At 41.5% G+C, this 26,179-nt stretch overlaps 2 protein-coding genes across 3 annotated transcripts in view; one reads left to right on the top strand and one right to left on the bottom strand.

Moving 5' to 3' along the window:
- Positions 1-26,179, top strand: part of LOC132456396 (activin receptor type-2A-like) — a 74,919-nt gene that overhangs the window by 5,577 nt on the left and 43,163 nt on the right. For both annotated transcript variants that reach the window (XM_060050747.1, XM_060050748.1), the window contains exons 2-4: positions 18,014-18,221; positions 20,248-20,387; positions 21,390-21,544. In XM_060050747.1, coding sequence (XP_059906730.1) covers positions 18,014-18,221; positions 20,248-20,387; positions 21,390-21,544 — 503 coding nt within the window. The remainder of the gene's footprint in view (positions 1-18,013; positions 18,222-20,247; positions 20,388-21,389; positions 21,545-26,179) is intronic.
- LOC132456604 (uncharacterized) lies at positions 7,898-13,366 on the bottom strand. Its single transcript, XM_060051017.1, has 7 exons — positions 12,881-13,366; positions 12,558-12,774; positions 11,333-11,553; positions 10,792-10,936; positions 10,567-10,676; positions 10,187-10,250; positions 7,898-8,034 (listed from the first exon to the last, which is right to left on the bottom strand). The coding sequence occupies exons 1-7, from the start codon at positions 13,013-13,015 to the stop codon at positions 7,898-7,900; spliced, it is 1,029 nt and encodes a 342-aa protein (XP_059907000.1). The 5' UTR covers positions 13,016-13,366.

Raw genomic sequence — 26,179 nt, 5'->3', positions numbered from 1 at the left:
TGTCCTCTTGTACCTGAAGCACTTTTCAAACAGCTACTGATGGTGTTACAATGGTCTATTCAACACACCTTGAGCGCCTATAAAGTCCCATTTCAAGGTCAAGATGCTTTTACACACACCAAATCAACCACTTCACCTATTTCTTTCGAAGTAGCTCAATTGTGGATCATCGATTATTTTTAAGGGCCAAGACGGAAGAAATTAATATCCGCTAAGTCCGCCGGCCAGCGATGGGCCAGTGATTTGCAGAAGTCCCCAAGGAGTGGATGGCTCTCTGCGCTATCCCGGTTCTTAACTTCCAATGTGTTTCCTCTGCATTATGCATCAGGCTTCAAAAGCAAAGGTGCATATGTTAATTCCAGATGTAGCCCAGCGGTGCCGTTGGAAATACCCAACATGTCAATGCTGATGGCTCCTTCTCATGACCGAGACGGCAGGCACAGTGATACCCCTTCAAAAAGTGTGGATGCAACCCTCAAAGCAGATAGAGATTCCTCCACAGGTCATCTGGCATCTTATCCTAGCTAGCTTTGTTGTATACAGGGAGTGGGTTAACCTAGCGGTTATTGGTGCTTGGCACTTAGTTCTACGAACATCCTTACTGTACAAACAGTGATACATTGTTTCTCCTTTTTCTAACAGATGTTCTTATTGTAAGTCGCTCTGGATAAAAGCGTCTGCTAAATGCCCATAATGTAAATGTCACTGGCCTTGTTTTCCAAAGGCAGCTAATGGTGGTCAGGTTGGCCTGAGGCTGATGAGTTGACAACCTGTGTTGGGGAATAGTTGCTCAGCATTTTGCTCGACACCAAAGGGTGTTTCTATGAAGGATCGGGGTCACACTGGTCGGGGTGAACAGGGGGGCATCACAGCCCTTCTCATTTCTTACGACACACTCAGCTCGACGGTAGCCGTCAGCGTCGTGTCCAATTTGGTCTCTTGTCAACTTTATAATTTGGCTTGAAAAATGTGCCACAGTAACCATTGGGAGGTGCTTCACCGGAGATGTGCACCTGATGGATCTATCCAAATAAAAATTATACGCCTACATTTTCAATGTTATGTAAAGTTACGTCTCCACTCAAATCTTTTCTCACACATAAATGATGATGCCATTCTTTATAGATGCGTTTTTTTCAAATTAAATATTACGGTTAGTTGATGTGACGCTGATGGTAATACAACTCAGTATTTTCATGGGAGGCTCTGTGTTACCAGGATTGTAATCATGACTCCCTTCTATGCCTTTTAATGTTACCCCAATGTCCTGAGTCTATGTCATGTAGCTGGTTCATTTTTGTGTATTTCTTTAGAGAGGCACTGATAGATCGGATAGAAAAAAACAATGTAAATAACAAGTATGGAGAGGAAGCTTTGACAGCAACTTGCAACGAGGGTGTTGTTTTCAACCTATTATTATGGGCTGCCTATGCCAGAACTTTGAATTTAGAACGACTCTTTGTGAAATCCATGCCCATGAAAGGTGCACTGTCCACAGCTTCCCTCACTGCTTCAGCCCAGGGGTCCAGCTAGAGTGGACAGCGCTGTCTAGGTTTTACGTAACCCTTCAGTGATGCCGTTTATGCCGCTTATTTTGGAAATTGCTCTAGCTCGTCTTCATGTTAGTGTCTTATGAAGCAGAAGTAAATATACTTGTTTAACTAATAGCAAATGAACATGAACAATAAACTAAAATGACCATGTCAAAATTCCTGGTTTTATTGAGATGTTTGAGTCCTGTAAGAAAGAAGTTGCAAAAATATTTCTCTATGCTGGAAGTGGTTACATAACATATCAATATACTGAATAGTTCGTAGAAAGAAAGACAATTTTTATTGGTCAAAACAAGTAATTGACTGCTCAACTTTCAAAGGGATGCAAATCGTAATTGGACAGGAATATTGTAAGCCTTCCGCATTTGCCCTGGAGCCTTATTACAAGCGTAATACAAAAGGAAGAGATATTTTCCCAAAAATAAAGGGATCCCTGTTTCTGAAATGCCTAATTTTAGGGGAGAGGCAACATTTGATATCGTCTTGTCTCTGAATGAACAGAATTGTATGAATGTCTATTCATAGAAAATTTGAGCCTTCCCATTCCCCCATGGGTGTCCTGACTGACTGCTTGAGAGCCAGATTTCTTAGTGTAGGACTCCACAGAGCTGACCAGAAGAGGCCTTTTACTGCAATTAATGCCTTCTGCAGATGTTGCATTATGTGCATGGGACAGTTGCAGTCTAGACTGCCTGGCTGCTTAGAGAGGGAGCATACCCCTTTGCTTTGATCTCTTGATTAAAATCCATTTGCTGTGTATCCATCATGCTCTCGTTTCACATTATCTCGATTGTCCTCCAAGCCCCCTCTCCCCCCTTCTCTCACAACTATCCCCACACTCACCTGTTGCCTATCAACAAGTCTATTAAGGTTTGCACCTGTACAGACTTTACTGTACTTTTTATGGCAATTTAAAAAGTCAGAAAAAGTCTGCCACCGGTCCGAAGATCATCAGCACACAACTTCTACAATACAGCCCATGCTTAAATCCTTTTAGGTATGGTCTGTATTGCAGAAGTTTTGTGCTTTTGAGCTTTGTGATTCAATGTTGCCTACATAAATGGTCATTGGAGCAAAGCTGTAAAGGAGGAGGAAGAAAACTCCTGTCCATCACTTTGCTGATTTCACTGGGCTAGAAAATCTCCACACAGTAGTACTTTTGACGTCAATTCAATCCACTGGTTTCCCCCCTTGCCCTGCAGCTTAATACCGTAGTGTAATAAACAAGGCCTTCCATCTAACTCGCCTTAATCCATCCCCAGCACTTCAGGCCTGAGGGGATGGATGGGGAGGGGGGGCAAGGAGGGGGGTGTAGGACAACAAACCAGTGGATTGAATTTATGTCGGTATTTAAATTCCCCCTTCCCCTCCTCGCTGGAGAATGCAACGGTGTGTGCCCGACGGACCGCAGGCCTGTAGCTGTGAGAGCTCTCAGGCCCCGGTATGCGGCCTGTGTAAACTTTTCAGGGGTCGGTATAAGCAGAGACCAAACAACTTATAATGTCCACAGCACTGCCAGCAACTGCTCACGCCAGCTCTAATTGAGGTGGAGAGAAACAGCCATTTGTTGCGGCGCATACCAGCGAGGATTCACAGGGATTTGGATTCTGTGGTTTGAGTTTAGGGGTATATGCACAGTAAGGAAAAAAAATCATACATTTCTTACAGTTCATTACAGGCTTGTTGCATCAGGGCGTATGGTAATTTAAGGGTGATGAGCTGAGGTATGGTAGGTATGAGAGGGATTCAGGCTACAACATCCCAACCCAAGTATCACTGAAGTGTTCATGACTATCCAATTCTGTAGTGTATATACTTCACTGAGGGATTCTGGGGAATATATTGTACTATATTGTGGGTACAGTATACCACAGTGAACCCACAGTATTTACTTCAACGTGTTTTAAGGCTGAAAATGTAGAGTATATGTACAAAGTTGAGTTAAAGATGGAACATTTTTGAATGAGCAATACATTTCAGGGCATATTGTGGCCAGCTCTAGCTGCATGAATCAGTCTATGAAACCTGCACGTCATCGCTCTCTTTATCAGTAGGCTTATCCATCTCCAGCTCAATTTGCTCTCGTCACAGAGAAAAAGAAAGCCGCATGTTAGGGGTTTAGAATCAAAATGAGGTGTCTGCACTTTCAACGTAAGCGATACCCACACGTATTTCTGGTGTCAAAGCTGAACTGATGATGCAGCAGAATTTGAGTTGGTGGCTAATATTTTCTAAATAACAACAACGTGACAAATGTTGTTTGACATATAAATAATTGGCTCATACTCCTCAACCTAATCTACCTGCCTAACTACTACTACCTACCTACTCTAACCTTCTTCAATTCTTCACGGAAAAGTAATTGCATCAACTCCCTACCGACATCGATATGATTTCAGAGAGCTTCGTTTTAATTTTTTTGGTTTTCAGCTTGCATTCTCCCGTGCAAAGTTCTGATTGTGATTGCTTTTGAAGCCCAAACTGCTCTAACGAGCCAAAGCATACGGAGGGCGAATATAGCATGGCTGTATTTTTCCAAAAAAATAAAATACAAATATATTTTTGAATACTATATTTTGAATACTATATTATTCTTATTGACCTTGATTCCTGCATGACGTCTATTTCATTGTACCTGCCCTCTTGTTATCTATCTACTCGTGGTGCATATTAATTCCATAACGCTGTCTATCCTGTTCTGTGTCTATCTCCCCGGTTCCACAACTAATGTTGCCAGAAATACGAGTGTGAATGGACCAGGGGATAATCTGGTGGGTCTTTTTTGGTCCATGACCGATCCCACTTAGCCGAAAGGCCAATAGGTAAAAGTAAGCGGCACAGGCTCCAAGAGAACATTGCTCAACCCGGCACACGTCAAGTTAATTATATTTCCAGTTAAAAAAAACGGTTGCAGTCTATTGGTCATTTACCAGTAATGTTTCCATCCTTTTGGGAAATATAGATTATTCGCCAAGATAAACGTTGTTTTCATGCTATCCATGAGCTTAACGTTAGCCTGGGCACACGCCATCCATGCTACCGTCTCGTTGAATGCTAACCTTGTCTCCGGGCAATGCCTTTAGCAATGGCTTCCCAGCAGACTGCTAACTGGCAAGCGGGCTAAAGGTGCTTCTTGAAAGGTAATTGGCCCCACGATAGCCCGCAAGGCAGACACTGGGTTGCACTTCTAAATAGATATGTCCACATGTGTTTGTGTGTTTCGAGGTGAGATGTTTGGAATTGGGATATGCCGTTATCAAATTAGGCAAATTGTTGATAAAAATGCACATGGAACATATTAGCTGCCCTTGAAGCACATAGTTTAGTTTCTTCATGCTAAGGTGCCGGACAATTCAAGAGCACAAACATAATACATACATCCAACACGCATTAACAACAACATAGATGGCAGCATGAAAAGGCGATCCCTAAGAAGCAAGAAATGCTTGTAGCGGGGACCCGTGACCCCCCCCCCAACACACACACACACACACACACACACACACACACAAACTCACATCCATAGCTTCATCCCAGGCACAAACTTCCACAGAGAACACGACACATACATCTCGCAGACACACTGACAACACTAGGTTGTAACAATACATTCCACCACCGTCATATGTAGGTGGATAACAGCTTCTGTATTCGATTTTTTTTATAAAGCCAAGAAGGACTGGGACATTTTTATGAAGCCTTCAAGCTTATTCCATATCTGTCGTCCCCTGGAAACAATACTCAGGCTAGTGCTCTTCAGTTTTCTTACTTTGCCAGTTATCAAATGTTTTTTCCTGGTATAGTGTGTGTGCAGTGGACGAGAGATAGGTACAAGCTCACATAGGCGGGTGTTCATATTATTTACCACCTGGTACATTGTGCATGCGTTGTGATAGGTGTTGATTTCAGGAAGCTTGAGGAGACCATATGAGTGGAACAGTGAGGCAGTTGGAGCATTGAATTTTGACCAGGATATTGCACGTATAATCTTTTTCTGAAGGGACTGTAACTTTAAAAGATGACTAGGATATGTATTGCACCAGATGATATTGCAGTAGGTGATGTGGGGTTCAAACAGAGACTTATACAGTGTAAGGAGCGTTGAAAGTGGGAGGAAATGTCTTATTTGGAAAAAAAGTCCAACATATTTGGAAAGTTTATTTAATAATTGATGAATGTGTCTTTTAAAATTGATAAATTCATCGAGTTCTACACCCAAAAACCTAGTTGATATTACTCTTTCAATGACATGGCCATTGATAGAGAGACAGGTATTTTCCACCTTACTTGTATTTTTTGTGGAACGGAATATATTGTAGTTTGTTTTATTGATATTTGATAACATCCATTACCGTTAATGATGCCTTATACTTGAATTCAAAAGTTTACAAAGAGGAAGTTGGAGGTGGAATAGATGCAGAATAGATTGCATGTTCATCAATGAATATGAACAACTGATATATGGATGATATTCTAAAACTGGAAATAATCTAGTATACTCCCATTTATGGCCAATACGTGTCGTGACTTCAAATATAATGTATGATTTATGTTTAACTCAAAAAGTTGACACTGTACAAAGATCTTGTTGCTGTGGTACTACAGACAGGGTCCAAAATAAACACCTGCCCCCCCGGGGCAACGGAGGATATATTTGACCAGTTGGCAGGTATAAGAGCATTCTCAAAGTTACTTTGGGCCCCATGAGTACAGACGAGGCGAGGCATATTTGACAGCTCACAGCTTGATGATGTGGTTTAGAGGTTTCCTAGTATGAAGTTGCATTACTAATCAAAACAGAGGATTTCATCAGCTCGTCTGGGTCAGTGTACTCTTGGCACTGACGGCTGCTAACGCCACTCTCAGTGGGCCACAACAAAAGGGGTTTGCCCTCTTTGTTCTTTGAAAAATTTGCTCCTCTCATGCTTCTGCTGCCTTCTTATGAGGGCACTTTGTTGAAATAAATGGCTGTTGCGTTGTTCTGTTTTGTGTAAACCACATTTGGCTGGAAATTACTGCATCACTTGAGGCTTGACCTGTTTGTGCTGTGCTGTTCAAATATCATCAGTTTAAAAGAGTTTCTCCGCGATATTTGTGGATATTCCCACACAAAAAATGTAAACAGGGGGCGGCCAAAGAAAATTACACTTTGCCACCAACCCTTTTGATCTCTGGTTTCGGATATTGGAGATGATAATTCAATCCTTAAAACAAGCTGTCACACGCCAATCTGTGCTTCTGGCGGAAACACAATGATCACAGCGCTGTGACAAACGAGCTGTTTACTCTCTCCGTGTGTTCCGAGCCCTGGAAAAGGCCACTTCATTAGGAGCTACAGGTCGGCCCTTGTTGCACGGTTCCGTCTGCGCTGGGAAAGGCAGCGCATTGTTTCCAGTCTTTAGCCGGTGGATCACGGTGAATCATGTCCAGTGCGAGTAATCGTGACTTGATGTTCGTGTGGCAAAATTGTGTCGATAGAGTATTAATCACTATCTGATAAGAATTCACTCGTGATTCATATGGAGATCACTGAATGCTTGCGAATAGACTAATCGTTTATTTGTTTGTGTTTTCAGGCCTTGTCTATGCCTTGTCTATAAATTGGTCATTTCAAATATAAAGAATATAATTGAATCTCAAAACTCAATGTAGAAGGGCTCATTTTTTTAATGTTATGTTCTTCTTGTTTAATCCAGAGTGACACCTATTTTTCTTTTGTTATGTACCGCTTTGGCTTGTGTCTCGTCGTTCTTCCATATACGTTTAAAGGTACGTTTAAAGGTACAGCCCCCCTTTCCGTTTCCGGTCAACAAGCAGCGAGTCTTCCAACAGAAATCCATGGGATTTACAAAATGCCAAATAAAACATGACACACACTTTATTTCGCTACAGTACTTGATTTGGAACATCAACGAACACCACTAACCACTCGGTGAGTTGCACATTTCTGAAAATTAAAGTTTAGGGTGGTTTTAAGGACAGGTTTGTGAATGCGTGTAGCCAGCCATTCTGAAGCAGGAAGGGGCAATTATAAATGAGCCAAATACCCGAGACAGGACCAATAGTCTAAATTTGCTCTACTTCATACTAGACAACCCAGAAAAAGGGGGCTCAATGTCCAACATACCAGAATTCTCCTTTAATGACCTATGTGAATTCCCTTGAAGTTAATTTTGTGTAAACTGTGGATAAAAGCATCTGATTTAATAAGTAAGTAGTGGAATGTGTCTGGCTTAACTCTCAATCGATAACACAACTCGCCTTTATGTTGAAATCTAAAAGCCGGTCTGATATTTGTCACCTCTCCTTGAAACATCTGTGGTCCTGCTTATGCAAGGCTCTTTCTAAAGCTGAGGTCCATCCCTGGGCATACAGAAATGCAGCAGCAGAGTGCGGGCTGCAGCCTGCACTTGCTGGGGGCCAGTGATTGATTTGTGTCTTTGGCAGCTCTGCTTGCAGTGGCTGGTCTCTATTTGCACACCTGCAAAGGCACACAGTTACTCTCTTACCCACAATAGTACACCTAAAGTGTGAGTGTGTCGGAGGGAGGGGGAGGTTGTTTGCCGGGCTGTGATTCTATGCAGAAACTTGTGGGATTATATTCATATTTGGTGATCTATAGCCACCATCCCGATCCATCTCTTACACCTGATAACAGTATGGCCGCATGACATCATTGTGCGCTGTTCACAATCATTGCAATCTTTGTTAAGACTGTTTGGGCACTGGTGCTCACTTAACCTTGCACGTAGAACGTACACGTCATGTACATATTGCAGATGATAATGGGGATCTTAACGAGGATAATCGTCTGCTGTTCAGGGTTGAAGGGAAATATCATATCTTTGCCCGGGGTGTGAATTACACTGCAAAAAGTCGGCTTTAAAAAATAAGAAAAAAAAGTAATAAAATGAGGAATATATTACTTAAAATAAGCAAAATTATCTGCCAACAGAACAGGAAGATTTGACTTAACAAGATTTTTAAAAACAAGTGAATATATCTAGCCTTAAAAACCCCAGGGATATCTTAAAACTAGTGTGTTTAGACTAATAACAAGTAGATTTGTATTGGTTCAAGGAAAATATTTAAGAATTATTTTCTCAATATGTAGGACAATGTGCTTAAAATCAGCATATGCTAGTGCCATCATCTTCAAATAAGGTTTCATGCAAGTAAATATATCTTAAAGTCAGTACAGCCAAACTTCAAACAAGTACATTTGTCTAGATAAGCAAACCAAATTTAAGAATAGTTTTCTTGATATATAGGAAAATATACCTTTTATTCAACATATGCTAGTATTATCAGCTCCAAACAAGAACTTATGTTAGGCAAGATACACTGCAATCAAGTATATTCGTCTAGATAATGAGAACAATTTAAGAATTATTTATTCTAGTATGTAGAACAAAATCACTTAAATTTAGTATCCAATGCTACTGTAAAATTCTTTAAATAAGAGTAAATTCCCTAACACTTAAGGGAGAAAAAACATTTATCAGGCTTGGTACTTAGTTAAACAAATACATGAATCTAAATTTTTTTTCAAAGTCTTTATTGCCTTTCAAGTACAACTTTTCCTTTACAGTAGAAACAGTAAAAGCCTGAACTTACTATTACAGGAAAAATCAGACGATTTTTCATATAGTTCACCGTTTTGAGGTCAAGGAGTACTGTCGGTACGAAAGCCCCCCAAAAACAATCGGTTTTACCTAGCAAGAGTTGCATCAGCCAGCAGCTAACACAGACAGGCAGCTACAGCTCTTCACTCTGGGGGCATGGCAGCCTCCATGTACATGCAACTCTTGCTAGGTAAAACCGATTGTTTTTGGGGGGCTTTCGTACCGACAGTACTCCTTGACCTCAAAACGGAGAACTATATGAAAACTCGTCTGATTTTTCCTGTAATAATACGTTTGAAGATCATGTGCCGAGCTGGAGTGTTTTATTGGAGAAATCCGACGAGTTTTTACATAGATCTCCATTTCAAGTCACAGAGTACTGTCAATACAAAAAAAACAAAAAACTGTTTGGTCTTACCTAGCTCGAGTTGCATCAGCCAGCAGCTAACACAGACAGGCAGCTACAGCTCCTCACTCTGGGGGCATGGCAGCCTCCATGTACATGCCCCCAGAGTTTAGCACTGTAGCTGCCTGTCTGCGTTAGCTGCTGGCTGAGCTAGGTAAAACCAAAGTTTTTTTCCGTACTGACAGTACTCTTTGACTTGAAATGGAGATATGTAAAAACTCATCGGATTTTTCCAAATAAACACTCCAGCTCGGCGCATGATCTTCAATGAAGATTTTTTAAAGAGCAAACTAAAAAGTGAAAAACATGCATCTATCTACATGAGGAAGTCATGTCCTGGCTGTGGATAGTATCCAAGAGAACTTGCGCAGACAGAAGTGTGCACACTTAGGATATCTAAGGTGAAAGATAATGCATGCCATTTTACATTGTGCGAACATCAATATCCTCTTTTGGGAAGGTCATGCAGCTGAACTTAACAGCAAACTAAAAAGTAAAAAACACGTAAGGCAAAAAAAAAAAAAAGCCACAGCCTCAAAACAAACCAAAACAAGATTATCCACTCTCATTTCCACTTTAAGCTAAGAATTGCTTCCACTCGCCTATAGCCTTCCTATATGAGGAAGTCATGTCCTGGTCGTGGATGGCATCCAGGAGAACCTCTGTCTGCAGCACAGACATGAGTGTGGCAACGCACTTGGGATATGTAAGGTGAAAGATGTAATAGCATGCCATGAGATACATTACGCTAGCATCGATATCCTCTTTTGGGAAAGTCAACACAGGCGTGGTTCCAATAGATAGTATGCAGTTAGTTTCACTGACAACAACGACCGGGCTGGAGAGTGGTCTTGCTCGTAGAAAGGTGTTGGGGTCTTCTGTAGGCTGACAAACACAAAAAGAAAAATAAATACCACAATGCACTTTTTGTATTGTATGGTCAAGTAAATGTGAAAATTCTTATGCATATACATTTTCTTACCTTAAGGATGTGAAGCAAAACCTCACTTGCATGTCCCAACTTCTTGGGTGGAGCCACAGGTGATGGAAATAAGTCTGGCAATGCCTTCATCAGGGCGATTGACTGTTGTGCTGTTAAAAGACAAGACAAAAAAGTAATTTTTAAAAAAGTAGTTTTTCTGCAGCCAGTTATTAAACAAACATTAATACTTCTGTGGGATTCTCAATTGTTATGTTCTGTAATAACCTTTGTCCAACAGTGGAGGCCTCATGACCTTCTTGAAAACGCCATAAAACTGTGCCCTCTCAAAAAAGGTCGCCCGCCGGGTATTTAGTTCAGGTAGGAAGTGGGGGTTCCCTTGATCGAGGATCCGCAGGAGTTCATCCATTAGCTAACACACAGGGAGACAAAAGATAGAGAAGAGATGTAAAAATTTACATTACAATTCAAATCTAACAGAGTTAAACTTTAACCTTCGGATGAGACATTAAACCGAGGTCACGACTCACTGTGGTCATTAAAGATCCCATGGCACTTATTGCAAAGAGTAGGGGGTTCCCCAGTGTCCTGGCTAAATTCCCAACCTGGCCCCCTAATCATCCCCTCACTCTAATTGACTCATTCAGATCCTCACTCTCCACCTCAAGCTGGTGTGTGGTGAGTGTTTTGGAACATAATGGTTGCCGCATCACCCAGGTGGGTGCTACACATTGGTGGTGGTTAGCGAGTGTTGTAATTCCTAGGCTTAGGAAGCAGAGGGCTGCATAAAATGAATACATATGCTTACATGGTCCAATTCTCCAAAGCAGGGATACGCCTCAAGGATCTTGACAGGCCTGTCCTGCTCCTTAGTCACATCGGAGTCAATGAAGGCGCGTCTTGACTGGAATTCAAGGTCTAGGAGCTGGGCAACATCCTTCTTGTTTGGCCTGGCCTTGGTTTTATACATGTCCTGCAGAGTTTTATAATGTCTTGCCTGATACTGCAGGCTGTCCGAAGTGTCTGATGCTAGAAAAACAAACTTCATCAATTAACATTTAAACATAGCCATAACAAACATTAAAGCTGCCGTCGGCAGGCCTTCAAAATTTCACACACGGAGAACTTTCGTGCGCATGAATGGGGGGCAGGCTCGATAGCAGCGTGTGCACAAGCTGTGATTGACGGGTAGCAATTCCTCCCCCCTGGTTGGTTAAACAAAACCAGGAGCTCTCGATTTTTGCAAGCACGATTACAGGCTGATTACAGGCTTTAGAGGGAGCTAGAGCATTCAGGATTTTTTCTAAACAGCCTATTTAATATTCTACTTCCAGAATCCCATGACAGTTCAAGCTAATATGACTCAAAACATGCTGCCGATGGCAGCATGTTAAGATTGTTAAGACCATAATTTCCATTTCAGACATTACAGGTTAACTGGGCCATTAACACGCAAATACACACGTCACCATTTTATAAAATTGGATTATTCGCCATCTCCCCTAGAGTTAGATAAGTGAACAAAAACATTTTTGTCTCCGTGCATGCATTGTTGTAGTGCGGCAGCGCCCCCGCTAGGTTAGCTTATGCAAATTTAGACGAGGCGAAGTCAATACGTGCCTAGGAGATCACCTCGTCTTAATCTACATTGCCATTTGTACTGGTTGTGAAGACAGAGGCTCACTTTTACTCATGACATACTATCTGGCTACAAAGGATTCCATTCACTATGCTAAGCTAAGCTAACCTAGCAGGTGCGCTGCCAGACTATGACATTGCATGCACTGAGACAAATGCGTTTGCCCACTTATTTACCTCTAGGGGAGACGGTGAATATCCCAATTTTATAAAACGGTGGCGTGTTCCTTTAAAAAAGGACACTAATAGATGAATAAGCCAGAACAAAAAAGGTTTGAAATTGCATGATAACATTGCTGAATTTACTTAGACATGGAATTGTCCTTGTTCAAAGTAATAATAGAAGCTCCATTAATACTGAAAAAAATATCCACCATTTCAATTTGTGCACTTACCATACGATTGTTCAATCTGTGGAGTGCTACAGCGTGGTGGTGATCTCTCCAAGATCACAGTAGAGGTGGTGGAGTCATCAGTCTCATCAGTGGACGTCTCCTGTCTGGACTGAAAGCTAAGTCTCCGTGCCTTCTTTCGCAAAGGAGTTGCTCCCTGCTGCTTTTTAGGAGTTGAAACATTTTGGACTCTTTTTAGGAGCTGTTTCTTCAGATATTCCTGACAAGACAGACACAGAACAGGTTGTGTAATAAATAACATTAAATAAAATCGTATACAGTAATGAAGGCGTACAAGCAGACACGACTGATGAATAGTGTCTTACCCACTCAGCCCCACTCTTGGCAGATTGGTCCCGAAGCATTGGGTAGTAGTCCACGAGGCGCTTTGCCATAAATATGAGCTCCCGGTTGCATGGATATTTAAAATCATCCTCTGTTGCTCTTTTGATTGCAATCATGCTCGTGATGGTATTTCTTATTAATCTGCAACGAAGATCTTTGGACAGGCTAAAGTCTCCCTCTTTTCCAGCACGCTGTTGGTCAAAGAAGGCACTCCTTGCAAGCTCTAATTCTGTGTCTGTGTATATGACATACGTTGGGCTGACAAGTTGTACCGTTCTGCCATGTTGGGGTCTTGGGCTTGGAGAGGGGAGGGAGGATGGAGAAGAAATGGGGGATGGAGAGGGGAGAGGGTTGGAGGAAGACAAAGAGGAAGGAAATGGATGTTGGGGAAGAGGAGGTGGGTGGGTGGGGCTGAATTCACTGCTTCCTGGTCTATGCAGCTCTGATTCTTGACCCTGTATAAAAGATACACGTATTTATTGGTAATTATAAAAACAAGGAGCTGACTGACAGCCTGACAGCCACCAAACAAGAAATCTGAAATCTGCTGAAATCTATCATTACCTCATTTTCATCATGACTGAGTCTCCAAATGGTTCTCCTTCTCAGGAAGTGTTCTAGACCAGGAAAAAGGTCACGCAAGTCCTCCTTTGTGAGGCTTGGCAGCATATCTTTGCTTATATTAGCAGCTGAAAAACAAATATTGCCACACATTAAATATTTGTCAATGAATTTGCTAATACGTTGTCCATTGAGAAAATATGTCATATGAATATTGTTAAACTGTTTTTAAAACGCCTTGCGTGTTGCGTGAAAAGTAGGCAAACTGTCCCATTTCTAGCATGCACATGTTTTTGTTGCGCGTATCACGCAGGCAGCGTGCAAACACTCAAACCTGCTAACATGGGAGCCGGTGTCGTGCCAAAAAGTGATCGTCGGCCAGAATCTGATTTGTGACCGCGGGAGCGCGCACAGCAGCCCGTTGTGCGCGCTCCCGCGGCCACAAATCAGATTCTGGCAAATTATCACTTTTTGGCACGACACCGGAAAAAAACTGACACGCCACGCAGCTGACACGCTCATGCCATGCACTCAGTCTGAATTAGCCCTAAAGATTCTTTATTTTGACCAACTGAAAATAAGAACCTGGCAAACTGCATGTAATATGTATTATATAACTATAATAGCTACCGGAGAAATCAACAAACAAATACATCTTACTTTATTCTTACTTTACTTTAAATCATTAAATATTAGTAGGGGGGAGGAAAGTCTGCGTCTTTACAAAGACAGGTTACCTTAATTTCAGAACAGCCACTGAACCTTGAAAACTTAAAACACAGATATCCCAATCATACTAACGTTAGAAAATGTCACCGAAATTAGTTTCACTAGTTCACAGTAACGTTAACAGTATATTTTTAAAAGTGATAACGTCAACGTTAGAGGTTGATAATAGAAAGGGCGCCAGAGAGTGCTAACGTTACCTCTAAGCTAAACAGAGATGTCCATTATCGAAGGCTAATTGAAAATAATTTGCACCATAACACTGTTTCTGGCATTAAAACACAATTAATTACGTCAACTAGTATCGTTTGTGCTATTATTAGCAGTTTACAGTGGACATTTAGGGGCATACGTTCTAGCTAGCTAGTTAGTTTGTTCGTTTAAATTAGCATGTTGACGTGAATGTGTTGACCAATGTTCCAATTCAAATAAATGTTAACTTCCAGAGGACAAGTTTGGATATAAACGAACATACAATACCTTTTAGTATTTCAGCTGCTACTTTATCCATGCCCGCTTCGTCCATAGTGTAGGCTAAAACGAATTGAATTGCTGAGTCTCCTTCCAAATCCACGATGCAATCTGCTGAAAGTTCCGTCGTGCACCCGACCTTCTACGTAACGGACCTTTTTCGCGCTTTGATATGGAAGCTACCATTTCATAATGAGGGGTGACTGAAATATGTCAAATGTTATAAATATTGATAGTATGCTTAAATGATGCAGTCATGGGTCAAATATCATACAATTATTCCAAAAATATAACGTTACATTTCATTCCACATGTTAATTGCAGATGTTATTGTATACATGAAACTCTTGATCACAGTCCTTCCCATCGGTAATATCCTGAACCCACATGAAATTCATGTTACCATCATGTTACGTTCTTTCCCCCGCAGTCACAATTCAATGAGGATACGTTCTTTCCCCCGCCGTTTTCGTGATCTTCATTTGCAACCTTACCTCATTGTTTGCTCTCAGTAAATTTCAAGATGCTTTGGAGATGCGTTATCTTTTTTTTTGACTATGATTGAAAAGGGACCCCAAAGGTGCAGGGAAGGTTTTTTTCATGACATTGTTGATGGTGCTCTTCTAAAATCACATCCCTTATTTTCAAACAAACCAAATGCACTGCAGATTGTTCTGTACACAGATGAAATAGAGATCTGTAACCCACTGGGATCCTTTGCATCAAAAAACAAGTTGTTAATGGTATACTACACTCTGGGAAATATAGATCCAAAGTACAGGTCTAAGATGGCTTCTATCAGACTACTTGCAATGGCTAGATCAGCAGACCTCCGCAAATCTGGTGTAGATGTAATACTGAATAGAATTAAAGAAGACATGGTTGCATTGTACAATGGTGTTACAATGGAAACTGTTAATGGAGAGAAAACAATATATGGTGCTATGGTCACTCTCTGTGGCGATACCCTGGCACAGCATGAATTAGCAGGGTTCAAAGAGGGTGTGGGCTTTGCATTCAGTAAATGCAGACACTGTGAGTGTTCTTTTGAGGACATGCAGTCACAATTCAATGAGGATACATACACTAAAAGGACATTGGAGAAGCATGTCAGACAGTGTGATGAAATAGAAATGGCAACCACAGACCTGCTTCGCAACAGCCTGAGAACAACATACGGTATCAATCGAAGGAGTAAGTTAGTTGAATTCCCATCCTTTGATATTGTACAGCAAACCCCACAAGACATTATGCATGTGATTCTAGAAGGGATAGCTCCACTGGAAATCAAAAATGTTTTGAATCATCTTATTCAGTCAGGACAGATAACTCTGGACTCAGTAAATTCTGCTATTCTTGGTTTCCCTTATTCCCCGCTAGATGTTAGAGATAGGCCATCCCCAATTTCCCTTAGCACACTTATGTCAAATGATGGTAAACTAAAACAGTCATCTGGGCAAATGCTTGTCCTGCTAAGGATATTGCCATTTGTTTTAGAGAGTTTGGAAGACAATGCATATGTGCAACTGATAATTCAGTTATTAGAGATTGTGCAAATAGTGTTTGCCCCTGTTCTTTCCATTGCAACTGTGTCTACATTGAAGTTGCTAATTGAAAATCATTTGAAGCATTGGAAGGAGCTTTTCCCAGACCACAATGTTACACCTAAACAGCATTATATGATACATTTGCCATCGCAGATACAATTATTGGGTCCAATGGTCAGACATATGTGTATGCGGTTCGAATCCAAACACTGTTTATTTAAACAATGGGCTTCCAACCTAAATCTAAAAAATGTATGCAAATCTTTGATTAATCAGAACCAAATATATGAAAGCTGCCAAAATGTTGAGCCTTCCATGCACCCACTTTTCTCAAGTGAAAAGGAGATGGGACCTGTATCTGAGGTTAAAGATCTACAATATTTAACAGGAAAATTGAGAGACTTCCTAGGTGTCATTGAAGTGAAAAATGCTGTATCAGTTAAGTGGCTTGTGATAAATGGTAATAAATACATAACTGAGAAGTCCATGATCCTTGCTAAAGTATTGAATGGTAATATGCCAGAATTTGGACTGGTCAAAAACATATATCTTGTTGATTCTAGGCTTTATTGTTTGGAATATCAACCATTTCAAACTACATGCTTTGATAGAAATGTCATGGCTTATCAAGTTGAAGTCCCACACCTTGCACAGGCCACTGAATTAGCTGATGCTGAAAGGCTGGTTGATTCTACCTCTTATTACACAATCAGCAGCCAGAGCCAAACTTATGTACAAATAAAATACTATGTTGAGGATGTAATTGAATTGCACAGTAGTTCAAATTACTAACTTGTTCCTAGATTGTTGAAAGCTTTTAATGCTGTCTTGCAATTTTACATAAATTATGGTGTTTGACGCATAATATTTCAATAGCAGATGAAAATGTGATTTGCTTTGGTGTTTGCACTGAATCTTTGTGCAATATGGGTTCTTTCCTTGAGGTTATTTTACATATTTAGTAAACATGCCATGTCATGTAATGTTTATTGCTAAATGGTCTTGGATGAATATAGTTCTAACCTTTATTTGTTAAATGAGATTTAAGCACAGTGCCCACTCACTTTAACATGATAATGGATGAGCAGATAGTATGTTTTTAAAGCATCGGTTTGACTAAGTACTTTTTTTTCATCTGGGCATATGTAATTGCTGTGTGTTGACAATAAAAAATGAATTCCATTCAATTGTTATCTGTTATTTAAAAATGTTAAGCGATTAAAAGGATAAAACGCTTGAAATAAGAAATACTGACTTTGACCAAGCAGTTTTATACTTCTAAGCATTGATGTGACACCTTTAGTATAATGGTAATTCTCATTATAAGCATAAACCTGCTCATAACCAGTAATACAATCTCAATAACAAGTTTTAATACCTTATTAAGATTATTAAGAGAAATACTTCTTAAAACAAGTGAAATGCTCCTACACAAAACTTGCTTGGTAGGAAGAAATATCTTGGCAGACAAAAAACTAGAAATTTTGCCTATATTTAAGATTTCTAACCTTAGTTAGATTTTAATTTTTGCAGTGTAGTTGCTATAAAGTCAGCTGAAACTAAATTACTGCTACAACCATGTCTGAAGATGATTGATTGATGATTGCATGTGGGAGAATGAAATAAAAAATAAAATAAAACGTCATGCAAACATTCTCATGATTGAAATTGAATATATGAATATGCAATGAATCACAACATTGAAAAGCGTATAATACATGAGATATTAAAAGGATGATACTGAACATTTGTAAAACCTACCTCCCAAAATCCTCCTCTGCTCCGTCCTCCCCCTCCCCCCCTCGCCAGGCGCCATCCTGGGCCGCTCGGAGACTCAGCAGTGCGCCTACTACAACACCGGCTGGGAGAAGGAGCGCACCAACCGCAGCGGCGTGGAGCCCTGCTACGGCGACCAGGACAAGCGGCTGCACTGCTTCGCCACCTGGAAGAACACGTCGGGCGTGGTGACGGTGGTGAAGAAGGGCTGCTGGCTGGACGACGTCAACTGCTACGACAGGTAGTGACCAAAGGGAGTGGACGAAAACGCTAGTTGTGTCGGCGCCCGTGAAGGATTAAAATGCGTCCTTTTTTTCTTTATTTTCGCCTTCTGATTTTGCCGTTTTTTTTTTTTTTTTCTTACATTCACATCTTCAGTGTTCCCAGCCTGTTTACACATAGCGGTTAATGAGCGATCCCCACTGGACCCTGGTTTATTAGTTTCCTTATATTATTCATAGTGTATTTACTTTACCTTCCTATATCGATCTTTGAGGTCTTTAATTTTTGGCCCGCATTGCTTCCGAGATTGGCTGTAATTGAGTTTCCCCATCAACCCCAGCTAGATGCTTATGTAGCTATTGTTTTTACCAGTGCAGCTGTGAACTTGGCCTGAATGGCCGACTCATCCCAGAGCGAAATCAGGCAGGTGTTTGGACCGTTGACCAATATCTGCCGGTGTCGTGAAAGGACAAGGCTAGGGAGGCACGGCACAGCGCTGGATAGAGTTTAGTGCAGGGGGAAATGCTGCCAGCAAGAGGCAAACTATAGCGTGGAGCTGTACCCTAAACTTTGAGCAGTCGAATCATCGTTCTGAGTCTACTTAAATTGAAGAAAGTTGTGAGAATTATAATAATCAAATCAAACTCGTTATAGAGGCTAGTGTAGGCAAGATTTGAGAGTCAGAAAGAGAGCAGAGAAAAAGGAAGGTTTTGAAAATAAAGTAGCCCTCCCTCCCCAAAGTTTCCATGCCAAAATGTGCCATTCACACACTAATCTTATCTATATGTGATTGACAGGCAAGATGGATTCCCGAAACTAAGTCTCATAGCAAAATGGTCTCATACAGCTCATTCAGTTAATTGACATGCAATAACATTAACATATATTCTTACATTTCACGCACAAATATCTAAGAGATGACTATGCCCTATTTAACAAATTACACTCAAATAAAAGCCCATGATCCTCGATCATGCTTCAGATCTTGCCTACAGCACATTCTAATAGCCACGTGGGATTGTAAAAGGCCTAACATAAGCTATTATCCATGGGTACAAGAAAACAATAATAATTGTTACATTATATATCGGATCGAACAAAAGATTTACAACTACCAGATTTTTGTGGGAAATGCTCCCTCCAATATCCCTCCATATTCCCTCTCAGTAATTAAGTGATGTGAAGCGGGGGAATTAATGGAACGATCTGCGTCTGCGGCGCGAGTCCAGTGGTGTGAACTGAAAGCGGAAACAAGGAAACAATGGCTTTGAAGTGGGGTAATGCGAGAGGTTCTTTCACTCACTATTAGTTGCAAAGCACTTATTGTGGACTTTGTGTGCTTTACGGACATTAGTGAACAAAAAAATAACACGGATCAAAACAGGCAGGGGTTACGCACACATGCACTCGCACCTCTGTCGGTATCCAGTAGTGCATTATCGCTGTTCTGCTAAATTGAATTATGCCACAGTTTTGATTTGCAGAAACACATCATTCACATGTATTTAACATTTGTAATCAGTCAATCGCTCCTTTCTCTTTCTTGTTTCGTCTCTCCAGAGCTCTCCCTCTCCACAGAGACCGGCCAATGGCACTGTTTGATTTCGTAGACCTTTTACATTGATTAGGATTTATTATAGATTAGCATATATTATAGTGTAGCAACGTAATAGTAACCCGCATTTTCTGTCAAGGTCAATGCAGATGCTGACTTCAACGGCCGTTCGCTCACATAGTAGTCCTGTGTGAAGTTAATTAGTTTGTAGAGGGGGTTGGTCATGTAGCGGAGACGTTGCTCCTAGCCTTATAGACAGCTGTTGGGAACACACACACACACACACACACACACACACACACACACACACACACACACACACACACACACACACACACACACACACACACACACACACACACACACACACACAGCCTCCTGGGACATAAAAGCCCATAAGATTGTGCTTGGGCGTGTGTGTTGATGCACTTTCACGCTTAACGTACCCAAAAAGCCTAACACTCGCTCCTCGTCCCGGTGCGGCCCGTAGCAGCCAGTGTGTGGAGAGGAAGGAGACCCCCGACGTCTTCTTCTGCTGCTGCGAGGGCAACATGTGCAACGAGCGGTTCCTGTACACCCCCGACAACCTGCAGCCCCAGAGCGAGTCCCACCGCCAGTTCACCGCCTACAGTAGGTCCACACACACACACGTACAGACACATACAAACACACACGCACGCACACACGTACAAACCCACGCACGCACGCACGCACACACGTACACGAACAAAAACGCACGCACGCACGCACGCACACAGGTTCCAGATATTCTTCGTATTCGTGTTTTCGGTGTACTGACACCGATATATTGTTTTTTATCTTTTCTTTTTTACCTATTTTGAGTCGCTTTGGAAAAAAGCGTCTGCTATATACCCTAAATGTAACAATGTTAAGTAATCGCAGATTTATTTTACATTCGTTTAATATTCCTGTCAGTTTATAAATCGTGTTTTCATTGTATTTCGTGGAAGGTGTATATTTTTCTACATGCATACTGACCGTCGAACGGAGTGACGGACAGACGGATAGTTAAAGATAGAAACCGGTAAAAGCAAACCAGGCAAGCCCTCCGTAAAGGGAAGGTCTCACGGAGTCTACCAGGCCTCGGCTTTCCTCCAGCACCAGATTGGGGTTAAATATAGTTCACCCGCTGCCATTACACTAGTTTGACGGATTATGTTGTGTCAAGAGATGAGTTTGCCCCCCCCCCCCCCTTTCCCCTTCCAGGACGGCGAGGAGTGAGACACAGCGCTAAGCTGTGTGCTGAGCTGTGTTTAGAGATTTGGTCACACTTCGCTGCCGCTGCAATTATCGGTCGTCCCCGCTGGATGTTATTTCTCCCTCTTTGTCGTTGTTAAAACTTTAGCTTTTCTACCTTTCTAGATTTGTCTTTGTGTGTTTTTTGTTTTTTTTTGCTGCTTTCATTCCAATTTCCGTCGTTCAATTGTGGTGCTTGGAGTCCTTGAACTATACCATTTGCATAATGTTGAGATAATAAAACGTTAAATAAAACTCTCTCTCTCTCTCTCTCTCTCTCTCTCTCTCTCTCTCTCTCTCTCTCTCTCTCTCTCTCTCTCTCTCTCTCTCTCTCTCTCTCTCTCTCTCTCTCTCTTCCCCCCCACCCTGCTGCAGCGACCTCCAACACCTTCTCCCAGAAGCCCCATCTCTTTAGCACCCTGCTGTACACGCTGGTGCCCATCCCGGGGCTGACAGCTGTGGTCCTCTTCTGCTTCTGGATGTGGCGGCAGCACAAGCTGGCATACCCCGCCGCCCTCGTCCCCACACACGTAAGTCCTGCCCGGTGGGGGGGGGGGGGGGGGGGGGGGGGGGGTCATGACCGCGGACCCCCTGCTCACGGTGTCTCCCGCTAGATATAGTGCCGCGCTTACTAACGTGAAAAAAACAATTTGAGGAGAGTTACTAACACGCGTTTGTTATTTAGGTATGGTTCTTTTTGTGGGTTTGTCTTTACAGTGACTTGAGGGATGTGACCAAACATCTGGTCCATTCATTTACACATGCTCACGTCTTTCTGTGGGTTCAGAGCTCTGTAGATGTAGGAGCCCTGCGCCCCTTCAGCGTAGGGGTGTAATGTCCTTTGCGCAACATTAGGTCTCATGCAAGATCTTCGTCTTGGATCTTGTACAGGTGTGCTTCAGATTCAAAGTGTAGGAAAGTGTCCTATATGATTTGCACACATGAGGGATTCCACCTTTTGGTATATGAGTGTGTGCATTCATGTGAGCATAAGCAACGCCCAAAACAAGTCCTCCATCCGAAATCGCTCAAACTAAACTTGACATACATATCATATTTAGCATTGTCAAAAGTGGCATCAGAGTACCTGTTGTGGTGGAGGAGAGGGAAACAAAGGCAGCTAATGCTATGTCTGCTAAAGCCTGCGCTGACATCGATGCCAAAATACTTATTGTTGTTGATATTACTACTGCAAACTAAAAATATTAATCATGGCATGTTTAATATTATTGACGTTGTTCTGAAGAGTACGCTTTAATGCAGAGCGGTTTTGGGCATACAGCTTCGCTTTATGCGCTGTGGTAGTTGGTAGTTTGAATGCATTAACTTTCAGGTTCAGTAGATAGGCGGTGATGATGTGGACATTTAGCACTGAGATTCATTACACATTGGGTGTTTTGTGTGAGTGTGTGTCCAAAACCCAGCCCTAACACACAAACCTAGGTGTGCACACATAGCTCAGATAAACCTGATGCAAATATCTCCAACATAGTATCATTGAAGTATCAGTCCATCAGCAAAGAGCTGCACGGCCAAAGATTTGTTCTAATTAACACTATTAGACCCAATACAATTTAAAACGTATTCATCAGTCCAAGCCATTCGGCCAAATAACGTTGTTTGTTTGCTTTTTCCTACCGTACGTGATTAGTTTAAGCCTAGACTACTCCTCGATGTGATGCGTGCCTCAGAGAGAGTTCTGAATGCAATGGTTTTGTTGAATGCCAGAATTGCTCTAAAAATGCACGTACAAACGAGTTAAGCACGCATCTGTGCTGACATGTGCTTCTAGCTGGACGGCCATTTTTAGTCATGGTTTATGGTTTGTTATATTGAATATGATTATGGGGATTATTGAAAAGGACAGGGCCCATGTTTTAAAAGACAGTTGGTTGTTTTTACCAAAGACAAGCAAGCAACATGCTGAGGTCCTCAGCTGGTATAGGGGGCCACTCACACTAGGGCCGTTTGCCTGATTCAGCACGATCCCCCCCCCCACTCCCGTCGCTCCCGTCGCTGGCCTGTGGTCACACTGATTGCTCCTTCATACATACGTCATTACTTCGTAATACGATAAATACGTCATCACCAAGCGTCCTTGCCGCCATAACAACAATGGAGAACAAAAACGTGAATGCTGTCGTCCGCCCAAATTTCAAGTAAACACTTGACTTCACTATCGCACCAATGTAAACCCACTCGTGAACCGCTTGCCGCTGTCGCGCCAAATTTGTACCGGCTGCCAAATTTGTACCGGCTGCCAAATTTGTACCGGCTGCCAAATTTGTACCGGGCACGTCATCAGTTGTCTGTTGCCGGGCAGGTTTCAAAAAACATTCGCGCTCATATTGCCAAAGACGAAATACCATAATACAGATAAAGGATCGCTAGATAACACTTGTTTTTACTTTATATTTGTATTGTATTTAATTGTTTAATCAAATTTAGCTAGTAAACTGAGTGTTTAAAGTGGGTTTCAAAAAACATTCGCGCTCATGTTGTCAAAGACGAAATAACATATACAGAAAACGGATCGCTAGATAACACTTGTTTTTACTTTATATTTGTATTGTATTTAATTGTTTAATCCAATTTAGCAAGTAAACTGAGTGTTTAAAGCAGGTCAAGGACGAAATAGCACAATACAGATAACGGACAAGTGCGAATGAACAAGCTTGAAGGTTTGCGAGTGTTCGTGAACCTTTCACGTCTTTCGACGCGATCGTCCGTTGCCAGGCAACGGACGACACGATCATCTGTTGCCAGGCAGGTTTGGAAGGGATTACGTATGGATGACGTGCCCGGTACAAATTTGGCAGCCGGTACAAATTTGGCGTGACACCGCCATTGTTTAAAATGATTGTTGTGGGGAAGAAGGGCATGGATCTATAAAGAAAGAAGGGCAATGACTACGTCATCCAGCTCACGTTGCGTGTCCGCGCGTGTGCGCGTGACATCTCATTAGCATCTGTACTTTGGCCACGGCACACCTCTCCCAAGTGTGCCGTGGCCAAGGGGCTGTTCCGTGCTGGAATACGGATGGCGTGGTCACATTAGCCAAACATTCTAGACTTTAGTATGCAAATTAGCTCGGGCACCGGGCCGTGCCCCTAGTGTGAGTGGCCCCTTTAAACACTGTCCTCCATAGCAGCCTAAAGACTGAAAGGTGACTCCTTCTCTGGATAATTTTGTCCTTTGCGGCTGAAAGAAAATATGAAAAAGGAGGCGAAAAATCAAAGACAACAAACCAGCGCCGCAAATAATTAAGGCGTGCCGGGTTTTCCTGTGTGTGTGAATTGAAACAGTTGAACAAAGAAAACAACCTTCTGGCAGAACGTAATTCTCATCAGTTGGAAAAGCATGGAAGTAAATCTGTGCCATCGGATTTTGAAAATAAAAATAATTAATTTTTATGCATTGAAATGAGGTATCTGGACTTTTTGGCTCTGAATTAAACTCAATAATCATTCATCTTTATTTTTCAATGTTAAAAAATGTAAAATCAAATATTCAATGTTCAAAAATTCCACGTAAATATTTTCAACGTCCTCAAATTCAACATGCCAAATTCAGCTGCAAAATTTAACGTCAGAAAATTCAGTGTTAACATCCGGGGACCCATGGAAGAGCAATCGATCCTAGATGCTAGATCGCGGTCAAGCAAGGAGAGCGGGAATAAGAGCGTCACTCGATTCTTCTTTCTCGATATAAACGTTAATTCTAAACAGCATTTTACACAGTAGCCTATAATAGGAAATGCTCAAAGGTAAATCAACGTCATTAAACACTGACTAGCTTTTTATGGGGAGAGATGCAACGGTGGTGGACCTTACTTAAAGGGACACTGTGTAACAATTACTCCCATCTAGTGGTACAATTGTATATTGCATTCAAACTAATAGTGCTCGCTTGTTCAAATACTACGGTGGGCAGTATGTGCCAAGAAGCTGTCATGACATCCAATACTACCTCATCGAGTGATGATGAGGTTCGTTATTTCAAACAAATTTCAAACTGCATTAAATCATTAGTGTAAGCCAGTGATTTTCAACCTTTTTTGAGCCATGGCACACTTTTTACATTTACAAAATCCTGGGGCACACCACCAACCAAAATGACACAAAATGATACTCTAACACAGTACATATAATACATATTGTAGTGGCGATTTGTCCTCAATAAAACAATAACTTGAAAATTAAGAAATCAAACAAAGCAATGTAATCAAAATAGCCAATGAGGCACCAGGGGGGACGAAATTTACGCAGTGCAGGGGAAAGAGTCAACTGTCCAGTCGTGAATTTAGATTTCTGCAGGTTTATTTTCCGATCTTCCAAGCAAACAAAACAAATGTGCAACAGTGTGAACCAGCAGCCTCACTCCTTTGTCTCTCTCGTAAAGCTGGTAAAAAAACATGACCCTTCCCAGTGCCTGTCTTACCTATGCCCGCCACTTCTATATATAGGCTAGTAATAACTTCAAAACAAAAGCATAAACAAACTCAAATTAACTAATTTATAATACAAACGAGAAAATAAACATAAAAGTCATGTTATTTTATATTAAGCAAACAAACTAAATAAATGTTTTACAATATAATCTAAGAACTGCATAGCTCCGACACATATAGTTAATAATATAGTTTCTAAATTTATTTAAACTCACTTAGTGTGAAACCTGGGCCTGTTTCGAACACAAAATTGATATCCTGGCAGGAATGGTAGAAAGTCACACACGAAGCTCTTCCTCAACAGTTCTCAGTCTCTCTCTGTTTTAATGTTTAATTACCATTAGGGCTGGCCCGAATGCCATTTTTCAGGCTTCGAATAGTCGTTGGTTTTTCCGAGCGAATATTCGAATACTCGTTCCAGAAAAAAACACCATAAAAAACAACATTAATAATCCCTATATACTCCCTGGAACCGATTTTGACAGTATCTGCATATTTTGTTGAATATTTAATAGCTTTTGAACGTTAAATAGTAGGCCTAAGTAGGTTGAAGTTCTTTAGTTATTCCCCGTGAAAGCGAACAGCTGTTGTTCCGTTCCAAATCAGCTGTCCTCTGCCATCTCAGCCCTTACGGGAGCTTTTCAATTCATCCTGGAACGTGGATCTTTTCAGGGAATTTGTACAATAAATCCATAACAAATACCGAATATTGATT

Source organism: Gadus macrocephalus, chromosome 4 (assembly GCF_031168955.1).
Source record: "Gadus macrocephalus chromosome 4, ASM3116895v1".
In the NCBI taxonomy this organism is placed as follows: Eukaryota; Metazoa; Chordata; class Actinopteri; order Gadiformes; family Gadidae; genus Gadus; species Gadus macrocephalus.
The sequence above is the reverse complement of the archived record's forward strand: the minus strand, read 5'-3'. Positions and strand labels throughout refer to the sequence as shown.

What these genes read in the sequence shown, in the direction of transcription:
- LOC132456604 (XM_060051017.1), bottom strand. Translation starts at nt 13,015, where the DNA reads ATGATTGCAATCAAAAGAGCAACAGAGGATGATTTTAAATATCCATGC. An exon ending in GCTTTGGAGAATTGGACCAT is followed by an intron (nt 10,937 to 11,332) that starts GTAAGCATATGT and finishes CCTGTGTGTTAG; the next exon opens with CTAATGGATGAACTCCTGCG. An exon ending in CTCATATAGGAAGGCTATAG is followed by an intron (nt 8,035 to 10,186) that starts GCGAGTGGAAGC and finishes GTGCCTTTGCAG; the next exon opens with GTGTGCAAATAGAGACCAGC.